Source organism: Lepidothrix coronata, unplaced genomic scaffold (genome assembly GCF_001604755.1).
Source record: "Lepidothrix coronata isolate B3197 unplaced genomic scaffold, Lepidothrix_coronata-1.0 Scaffold100, whole genome shotgun sequence".
Lineage (NCBI taxonomy): Eukaryota > Metazoa > Chordata > Aves > Passeriformes > Pipridae > Lepidothrix > Lepidothrix coronata.
This window is the reverse complement of record NW_016690280.1, coordinates 1961305-1972060: the sequence shown is the minus strand read 5'-3', so window position 1 is coordinate 1972060 and position 10756 is coordinate 1961305. Positions and strand designations below refer to the sequence as shown.

Below are 10756 nucleotides of genomic sequence, written 5' to 3'. Positions count from 1 at the left end.
ACTAACCTTTCATGTTACTCTTGGATTTGTCAGTTTGCTTGCCTGTGGGGGTTTGGGCCTGCTGCCCCTGCCCACTGGAAGAGGCTGCCTGCTGTGCTGCTTTCTGCTTTAACATTGTCCAGTCGAATGTGTAGTCATATTGGTGGTTCAAGGTCCTAAAAAAGAGGGAAATATTTTACTGTAACACGTCATGGCTTCCTTATTGCTAATACCAAGCCTTCCCTGAAATACCAGAACTAGAGGATAACTCTTCCTATAAGCTGCTTTAGAGATTATGAATGGTATAGAAATGCTAAGTATTAGTAACTTAAAGGGATTCTTGCAGTAAGACCGAAAACCATCCAGCAGCGTTTCCTCACTGGTTACACAAAGGTCTGCACTTGTGGAAGCAGCACTTCCTCCCAACCCACCTTACCCACTGCCTGCACTGAGTTTCTGAGCTTTTTTTAATATATGTAATTTTAAGGGAGAGAATGCAGTATTGTACATTGCTGAATAGAAATTGCTTTGGATTCCAGACACCTAGAGGGAGACCTGAGAGATCAATACCAGCTCTTCTTTTGACAGACACTCTTCACTCCAGAAGGCTGAGTTTATGTTCTGGTTGCTCTAACAAGCTCAATGAAGCAGCACTATTCCTCTCCACTGAAATCCATCTCCTGGGCACCACTGCTAGTCCCATCACCAATTTCCAAACATAAAAACCTTCAAACTTTTACAAGGGGTCAATTTTTTAAGCTACTTGCAACAGAATTTAAAGCATGGGCTCAACCCTCTACCATTAGTGGTTACATCACATAATGCAAAACCCAGATAATCTTTTTCCTTTATGTTTAACATTGAATATTTAACACTGAACATATTTTTCAGGTCATTTAAACAGCTTTTCAAACTCTGAAAGAAAGGACCAGAAGAACTCCCTACACTACACACATACAGAGCTGCTCTCTGCAGTGCAAGTCCCACAGAGCAGTTCCCAACTATTAAAGCCCTGACAAATTTCTGTACTTTCCACCTTGAGACTGACCTGAAAAGAATACGGAATAATTGCCTCAGATACATGTAATCTGGTGCCTCTTCAAAGCGCAGGCCACGACAGTAGTTCAGATACATGGCAAATTCTGCAGGGAATCCCTGTAAATCAACAGTGTTAATCAAGCCATGGCTTGCAGAAAAAAAGCTTCTAACAACCCTATAAGAAGGCAATAAGATGTGCTTCTTTATGTAACAGCAGAGAAAAACTGGCTGAAGATTTGTAAAGTAATACCACTTTGCCCCTAGTTATTAATTTACTTCTGTATTTCAGAAAGTGGATTTGATCAGCAAGACCCCCAGGTACACATTCCTTCCCCAGAATTGTTACCTGATGCATGTTTTGCAATCACAACTTCTCTGCTACCAAAACCTTCAACATACTTACTTATAAAGCACTTAGTTCATCCTAATTAAACCTTGTTCTTGTTAATGAAGTCTCTAAAATAATAAGAGGTAATTGTCTCTTAAGAGATTCCAGTTGTTTCCTTGATAATCTACCTGAGCATACTAGAGGCAAGATCAGTTAATGGCACTAAGTGTGAAAACTTAAATCATGAAAACCTTTTTCAAAGATTTCCTGTCTTATATTTTATACATTTAATGCTATATTAAAGCCTACCTGAAAACAGGTAATAGGATGTAAAGAAAATATGGGTATAGCATCCCTGGAAGTGTTTAAGGCCAGTTTAGAGGGGGCTTAGAACAACCTGGCCTAGTGGAAGGTGTCCCTGTCCCAGCAGTGGGGTGGAAGAAAGTGAATTTTAAGGTGCCTTCCAACCCAAACCATTCTATGGTTCTATGAACAGTTCAACACTTTGAAAGATACTGTCAGACTAAGGGTATAGATATGTGCAGAAGTAGAAAGTGCAATCCCTGGTGCTGCTGTTTGATGTGCAGAAACTACTTCATGTTCTCAAGGACCTTTGTTAACAACCATGTAGCTGCCACAGTGCAAGAGAAATCTGAAGCCCCAAAGGACAATACTGGAAAAACATCATTCTGCAGCAGGGCTCTAAAAGCTCACTTGCATCCAATTCCACTACAGCCTCTACCTGAGTTAGAGTAGACAATATCAACAATCTTGAGGCAGAAACAAGTGTATGTGGGCAAGCCAGACAGCTCCACCCTGGTTATTTATTTATTTCTACATGTAAAGCTTCCACTGTAGAAGGTGAAGAACTGAACAAGCCTGACTTAAGAGAGCTGGACAGCTTGCACAGCCAACAGTCAGCAAGAGCTGAATGATGGTGGCGCAAACTACGCCAAGAAGTGGCAGCAAATGCCTGCCCTGTTACACTTATTCACAGTCTAGCTGGGTGGCCAAACACAAGGCACCCAGTGCCTGCCAGAGAATATTATTCAGCAGCAAATGCCATGTGAGACTATCTAATACTTTGGCTTTAGTTTAGAAAAAAATCCACAAACAACAAAACAAACAATAAAGGAATTTCCATTTCACAGTATGACATCACTTGGAAACTCTTACCTTACACAAAACCTCAACAGGAGTGGACATTTTCTTTTCACTAATCTTTTCATACTTTTGCTTCTTTGTTGCAGCCTGTGGAACATGTAGGTCACAATATAAGAGATATTGTGCAACACTGGATTAACAAGGACAGCAGTAAAAAAAAAAAAAATTACAAAAATCCTTTGGTCAACCATAAGTATTTTATGTGAAATCTCCAAGTCCCACACACTTATTGCAAAGAGAATGAAGGTCAATCTGGTATTAAGATTTGGACACAGTTTAATACCATTTGTCGCAGTCTAATGCTTCCATCACATGGCACAGCTCGTGTAGTTCTAGCTGCTGCTTTTGTCCATTAAACAGACCAGACTTGCATTTACATTTGCCAAATTTGTATTAATTCCCACTCAGTGCCCCATTCAGGGCTGCCTGGTGTTTCAGTAAGCACCCGTTACATTCATTTGCAGCTGAAGAGTTCCAGTGTCTCACAAGCTGCTGCCTTTTTAGAAAACTTGCAGCTGCAACACCACTGGAGCTACAAAACTCTCATATGGAGGAAGAAAAACAATTAAAACAAGGAAATAAATCACTGAAGTCTATATAACAGAAATATCTGCTTGTAGTTGGCTCCCATACATGGAAATACTGGAACAAGGCTGTTGCAGCCAATAATCACTCAGTGGTGCCATAACCTGGACTGAAGATACCACTGAGGCTGAACTTGCCACGCAAGAGATTTATTTCCATGCTCTCTACAGCAATTCAAAAAGCCACTAACAAATGTTATTTTCTATTTCCCAGAAGGGCCTCAGACTACAACAGGACAATAATAATTGGCAAAGATGACGTAAGCTATTGTTTAGCATAAATTTTGAGACAATCAAACAATGCACATTTTGCCTACTGCGCAAGAGGCAGAATCCACATTCTATAAATATCATGCTTTGGGAAAAGCTGCTTTGTATAACTGAAGCTAAACATTATATAAACCCACCTATCCTGATCAGCAGACAGAAGCATGATACCCAAACAAGAAAAAAAAAAAGAAAATCAAAAAGGCAGGGTGGGGGGAGAAAAAAAAAAGCAACACAACCTACCTTTAATCCTTGCCAAGGCAGACTGGTTCTGTTAAAGTACATCAATACATAGCCTAGAGACTCCATGTCATCCCGACGACTGCAGAAAAGAGGAAAAACACAATGAATTACAAATTCTGGCATTTCACACTTTATTCCGAATAGTGCAAGCGTTCAAAAATTTAAATTAAAAAATAATTGAGGGATAAAAATCTAAGCTTTGATGCAAAGGTCTCTTTCTAGTACAGCTAAAGCACTGATGTGCTCACGATTCCACTGTAAAAAGTCTTCCCCAGCAGAAGGGGATCCTATTCATTTTTCAAGCAAGGAATCCTCAGTAAGTATTGTGCATTCTTTTCATCTGCAGTTACATTAATTTGGGAAAGAAAACCTTTGGAAAATTAAAGAAAAAGAAACATTAAATGTCTTTCATGCTTTATAAAGTAGCTTGGAAGTTTTTCTTGTAGGAACCGTGGAATGTATTACTTCCTTAATGAAGATTTTTCCCTGAACCTTGTCTCTGGGATCAATTCTGAACATCCAGCCCCAAAAGGGTACAGCTCCTTCCTTCACCTCCGTGAAAAAACTCCGAATTGTCTCTGTTTTTTTTTTAAATACAAGCAATATTGAAAATGCATGCATCAATCTGAGAGGTGCCTTTGCTTTCTTCCCATAAGAGGCCTGTTGTAGGGCAGCTGGAGAACTCCAAAGTGACCCATCCACAGACTTCACTGAGAACTTGCACACCAACTCTCATGTAAAGGCTTCAAATGTTTTCTGCACATGCTCCAGATCCCCACGTCAGCCCCGTGAATACCACTGTACTTCACTACACAGCTTTCATGAGTGCTAAGACTAGTACAGTTCACTGAAGTGGAAAACACACTCCATGACTTTTTTTCCTCTTGGCAAAGTTGCCTCTTCCCAGCTGTGGTAAAATCAGATTCCTCCTGACTGCCCCTCTGCAGCTGACATCTATTTAACATGAGACAGAAAAATAACTTATTTTTCTCCTCCCAGCTCCCTTATGGAGAGAATCTGGTGGATATTGCTGCTGCTCTGCCATCCAGATCTGTGATAAAAGGATTTAAATGGTGAGTCAACTCTCTAACCCTTTGGGGAACGAGTTCAGGAAGCTATCCCAGAAGAAGATCACCTTGGCTCTCTAAAGCTTTTATCACAAGGCCAAAAAAGCACTAATGGGTCAGGGAAGAGAGGATTGGTTCTCGACAGCAGCTCGCTCTGAGATCATCTCAGCTGCAACATGAAACCACAGACAAAGACAGAGGGACGAAAAATTATACTGAGACCACAAACTCCAGCCTGCAAAACTTGCTAATTCTATTAGAATTGCAGATTTTAATCATCAACAGGATTCAGGGAATCTGTATGGGGCCATGACATAAAATTACGTTTCCTTAGGAGGCAGTGATAAATTCAGAAACAAAGGCATGAATAGTTTCCATCCCCCATCCAGCTCATTGTTTCAAGGTTTAACGTCATGATTCTGTTGCAAGAAACATTTAGTTTTGCACATCGCTAAGGGGGACATTAAATTTGAGCATATACTGATAAAAGTGATTTTCAGGCTTTGGAAAACAGGATAACACTCTCCATTACTAAAACGGATAACATTGCAAACAGCTCCTTGAGCACAGCCGTCACTACCTACAGGAAAACATGTTCTGCAACAGATAAAAGCACAGGACTAACAGCTGTAATATTCTGCCATGAACTTCAGAACAGGTTTCTCCTGACTGCAGGAATTTATTACTTGTCTCACCGCTGGCTTGATCTAGACAGTTTAGCAGCTTTCAGCACGTACCAAGTCAGGTTTCTAATCATAACAGATTTCCCATGACCAACAGATATGCTGTAAGACTCCAATTAAATTCAAAAGCAACAATCCTTTGCAAATCCCTCCTTCAGTCTCAGGTGCTTGCACAGCTATTCCCTTACCGGAGCTGCTTGGGATCTATGAAATGCACTTACTTCAGAAATTACACCTGTCATTTACTCTCCTTGACCCACATGTCAAGTAGGCTTAAATAATGACACTGACAGGCAATAAAATACCCTTAAGGAAATTAAAGCAAAGAAGAACATGGAACATTTTAAAGCACCAAGTATTTGTGGGTTGCATGTTCTGTTGAAGTTGACCACTAGAAATTCTGTTGTTCCCATCTTGATTAACATGAAGGTCAGAGTCACAGACATTCATGAAGTTTTAACCAACCAAGTGACATCAGCATCATGTGGTAAAGCCACACTATTACACTTTTATATTAGAATATTTAGGCACACAGGTAAGGAGGAGAAGAGAGCCATTTCTTTAATATCTCTTGAGTACCTAACTTCCAACCAACTCAGAGTGCTCTCTCCACTGGACCACCGCTGGGATACTGAAGGAGCAGTATGTTTTTGATCTAGATGATAAAAATGTGTTTATGATTAAGCAAAGCTCAAACATATATATACACACACACACACACATGTATACATACATTTAGACACATGACTATGACTATACCAGAAACTAAAATACAGCATGAATGGAGATATTTAAGTCTTGCTTGCAGGCAAAAGGAGAAATAATAGTTAACTGACCTGAAGAGAGTGAGAAAACAAGACATCAGCTTTAGAACACTAGTTACAGAAAGCCATCTCAAGCCAGGCAACAGTGGTGTCAACAGGTACCAACACATCAGCAAAGTGCACCTTTGTGAAGGTCCTCCAACATATCCACATCAAAGTATGCCTTAGCCTTTAAAAAGCCAAAACAGTATGCACAATGTCCACCTCATGTCTGCAAGACACAGAGTCTCTTCAAGAAGCAAATTAGGTGCTTGGATTTTTCCCCTACCCTTGCACAGGCAGCCAAAAAGAAAAACACTTGCAAAAGGGTGGATACGCTTATTTATATAAAATTAGTTCAGACACTTGAGAAGCTTACAGAGATCACCTTGCAGCCTCCAAAGCACAGCATGAACACTGCACTCACCTCTGCTCAATGCCAAGATGTGCATTGATGCTGGCATATCGAGCTGTGCCAGTGAGATTTTTGTCTTCTCTGTATGGTATGTGTTGCCTTGTCCTGTTGTCCCGGTACTTTTTGGCCAAACCAAAGTCAATAAGGAATAACTTAAAGAAAAATGAAAATAGGTTATATTCCTATACAATTCAAGAAATTCCCAATTTCTTTCAGTGAGCATTAGCTACATTTTAAGACACCCAGACAATGTAACAGCCTACAGTTAAAAGAAGCAAAGTAACAGTGCAGAGGCACAACCAGCTTTAACTAGTCAGTTAAAAACTTAATAGTGAATTAGTTTAAGCCTTTTCTCAATCCACTGGAATAGATTAGATTGTGCTACTCAGCATCTGCAGCTTAGTTCTACAACTACTTTATGTTACTACTGCAGTTCCTATCACATGAGCTCGATGACTACAGTGCACAGTTGAGGAAGGAACTGGCACGGTGAAAGCACACCAGGAACCCCACTGGCACTGGAGCAGGTCACACACACAGAGTTAATGGCAGCTCAGCAGCTTAATGCACATGATGCACATCCTGCAACCTTCTGTCTCAAGGAACAGTGACCATTTTGCAGAGCACCAAGGCCAAAACCTTCAACAGCAAACAAGACATCTTGCTCTCAGCTCTTTGCTCAGTAAGACTGCCAAGACGCTATCACAGCAGCGTGACAGTCACTAATGATTTTATAACAGCCAGGAAGCTGAAGCCTCATAATTGAAGCCAATCTGGGTTTCTAATAACCAAGCTTGCCCAATGATTTGATATTTAGCAACACCTGAGTGTGTGCTATCAGTGAGCTGACAGCCAGCCCACATAAAAGGGTTAATCCAGACAGTACCTTCTCACAAGATTTCAGGACTAGGCAAAAAAAAGCTGAGGCAGAAGTACCTAAGGAACGTTTCAAACTCTAGCATTAGTCTTCAAGCTCCACATCATGAGCTCCTGAACCCAAGTCTGGATTAATGCTACAGGATCAAGGACTACAAACCCCTACAGACTGATGAATGCTGTGAAAGTAACTTGAGTGGGGGAAGGATGTGAGGGAAAGAAGACATTTAAGGTTCGATAAAGTCTCAGTAAAAAGCAACTCAGTATCAGCTTAAAGCTGATTAGAGAACAGAAGATGCAGCTTTAAAAGCAAACTGGAGACTATATGCAGGTGTACCAAGGCTGCAACAAAGAGTTACTCTGGCACACTGGAAGTGCTGTGAATTATAAAGTGACACTCAACACGGAAGTATCCAAGATACTGAAAGATTCTGAACTGCACAGTAGTTATGTTTTAGAATTCTGGTGTAAGAAGATAGTAGTCTAGACAGGGAGAAGAGAAGCTAAAAACCTCTTTAACTGCTGGTGTTGGAGCAGAAAACTTGGGGTTGAAGTCTTGCCACGATTTATATGAAAACACAAGGCACAGCAGTTCTACCTGTGCTGTTCTGGTGCAAGTCACCTTGGAAGCCCAGAATGCTTTGAGGGAGAAGCCATAAACCCAAGTTTTTCAAACAACTACACTGCTCAGACAGCTCAGCAAAGTGGGGGTCTTGGCTTTGTTGCACCCACCACAGCTGCCACTACAGGTGAGCACGGATATGTTCTCGAGCTACCAGGAAATGATTTGATATACCAAGAAATACTTGATACGGAACTCCCAAAGCAGACAGTGCAAAGCTTTATGTGATTACAACACTGCAAATGTGACTTCCGTAGAAGCAAAGCCTGAACTCGAACACAATCCCTTATTTACTGATTTGGTCCAGAACACAGACCTGGTTTATGCTAGTCAAATAACTGGGTATTATTTTACAGCACCAATTTCCCTGGGGACGTTTAATCTGTTCCCCCGCTTAAGATGATTCTGTATTTCCCTCTAGATGGGTGGAAGGCAAAGGAGTAAGAATTAAGTCAGAAGACACAGCCCGGTTTGGAGGAGCACAGAACATCCTGATGCCAGTCAGCAGAAAGAGCCGTATTCCCGCAGATAACCTCATACCACCTTAACTCCGTTTGTTGCACTATCAGCAGGAAACTGGAGAAGTAGGGCACAATTTTTGCCAAGAGCAACTAGAGAAGTAGATCAAAGTCTCTGCCTCTGATAAGAAAGTTTCAGAAGCAGACAACAGAAGGCTGTCAGCTTGTGTACAGCAGCTCTCTGCCTGGGATTTAATCCATGGAGACTATTGTGGAAAGCTATGGAACAATTCTATGGCCAAACTCCTCAGTTATGATTCACATTCAGCAATTTCCAGCTGTCCTGCTACCAACTGGCGTATGTCTTCCTTTCTCTCCAATTCATCTTCTCTTAAAGAGAAGAAATACCACATTTAACACTACAAGATAAGCTCATGCTTCTCTAAGACACAACTTGTTGGAGTAGTTTCATTTCAGAAGCAAAATGGATGAAAATATTAGTCTTCATTACACATTTGGGGAGATTTTGAACAAACACTGTACAGGAAGGAGTCTGGCTGAAGCAATAACAGAATTTCTCCACGAGCATCCACAGACATTGCAGGAACCCTTCGGGAAGGCAAGCAGGAGCCCTGATATTTCACCAGGGTGGCATGTCTATCCTTCAGCACATTCAGTAGATTGCCTTTGAGTTTTAAAGGCCAAAAATCAAACCTGCACCTGAAATCAAGCACGTACATTTAGCCCTATCAAAGTTCAGAAACAATTCCACAATTTAAACAAGCGCCACAGGAAAACATCTTAGTAATGTTACATGTTTGCCAAGTATGTCTGAATAATGCCAACATAAGAGGTGCTTTTGCAAGATCTACATTCTCCAGAAAAACAAAAACCAAAACAAAAAAAAAAAAAAAAAAAAAAAAAAAAAAAAAAATGAAAAAAAAACCAAAACCAAAATAAAGCACATGAATTTGGGGTTGAGGTTGGAATAGGAGACAGTTCAGACCTGGTTTAATCCTGAGAAAGATGGGTCCTGAGAAGTACTAACAGTCATGCTTCTTTTCCTCTTCCCCACTGGAGATTCTAAACACTGAACAAACAATAGAGGGTGGCAGTGCATCAAACAGTATTGCTTACATTGCAACATTGGCCGGCGCAGACAGGCAACACCGAGGCGTTCGAGAAAGAACAGGGTAGCCAAATGCCATCCTTCTTCCACCAAGCACTGTAGTTTTCAAAAAAACTATGTATATTTCCATCTTTTTTTATTATCATTATTATTGTTTTTTTTTCCAAGGAGAAAATTTGAAAGATGTGACAAAGTAAATTTCAACTGTGAGCCGCTCCAAAATGGCACTGCCTTGACCAGGGATAGCAATGGTGACATTTGGCTCTAATAAAAAAGGAAATTAAAGTTTTGCTTACAAAAGCAGCCTTTGGTTCCACAAACTGCCCTTCCCCCAAAAGACATTTAGAAAAAGTAAATCTTCAGTAAGGAAGAGGTAGAAGGCATTTAGTCACCTTAAAGTTTACTTTCATAAGCATGCAGGGCTTATTACTAGCAGAGCTGGAAATTCATCTTTTAAGGCGGGAGCAAAATTTCTCCCAATCACCAAATTGGAATTTGGAAAAAAATCAATATAATTTTTTTTAAATATAACTGACAGGAAGCTACTGGAACAAGATTACCATGCTATTCTAGACTCTGTGGCTGATTTTCTTTAAACTGTGTATAGTCATCTCTAAAAACTCCAAAACTGTACTTAGTTACAAAAAGAAACATTAAATACTGTATGGTGGCAAGTGTTTCTTAGATAAAGCACTTGTTTCCAAACTGAAGTAACCTATTCCTAATTTTGCTCTGTAAAACTATCAATTTGCACTTGGATCAGGAACTATCTCCCTAATTTCTAACCCCCTGAAACATAAATGAAGCCCATGCCCACAGACAGTGTTTTACCACCATATCATTGTGTGACTCCCTAACTAAGCTACTAATGGGGAAAAAAATAGAATGGTTTACAGGCAATTTTGTATTTTGTTTCAGGTGATGCAAATCTAATGTGTTCCTCCTCTAAAGTAAGCACAGCAGCAATTTCTAGGCCATTAATCCACACGAAGATGAACTACAGTGCAGCAATGCCAACCTAGCATGACTGTGCAAAAGTATAGAAAAATGGCCCAAAAAAGAACAATTGGAAATCAGAAAACTAGAAAACTAGGAAAAAA

The 10756-nt window shown here is 40.3% G+C and overlaps 1 protein-coding gene across 5 annotated transcripts in view; it reads right to left on the bottom strand.

The window, feature by feature from the left end:
* The window catches only part of CSNK1A1 (casein kinase 1 alpha 1), a 33528-nt gene that overhangs the window by 6539 nt on the left and 16233 nt on the right, over positions 1–10756 (bottom strand). Inside the window, exons 5-10 of one of the 5 annotated variants that reach the window (XM_017822919.1) lie at positions 9534–9617; positions 6584–6723; positions 3604–3682; positions 2522–2596; positions 1028–1134; positions 7–155 (exon numbers count right to left, since the gene is read on the bottom strand). In XM_017822919.1, coding sequence (XP_017678408.1) covers positions 7–155; positions 1028–1134; positions 2522–2596; positions 3604–3682; positions 6584–6723; positions 9534–9617 — 634 coding nt within the window. Of the gene's footprint in view, position 1; positions 156–1027; positions 1135–2521; positions 2597–3603; positions 3683–6583; positions 6724–9533; positions 9618–10756 lie in introns of those variants that run through there. The other 4 variants (XM_017822921.1, XM_017822920.1, XM_017822922.1 and 1 more) reach the window with 4 other exon arrangements.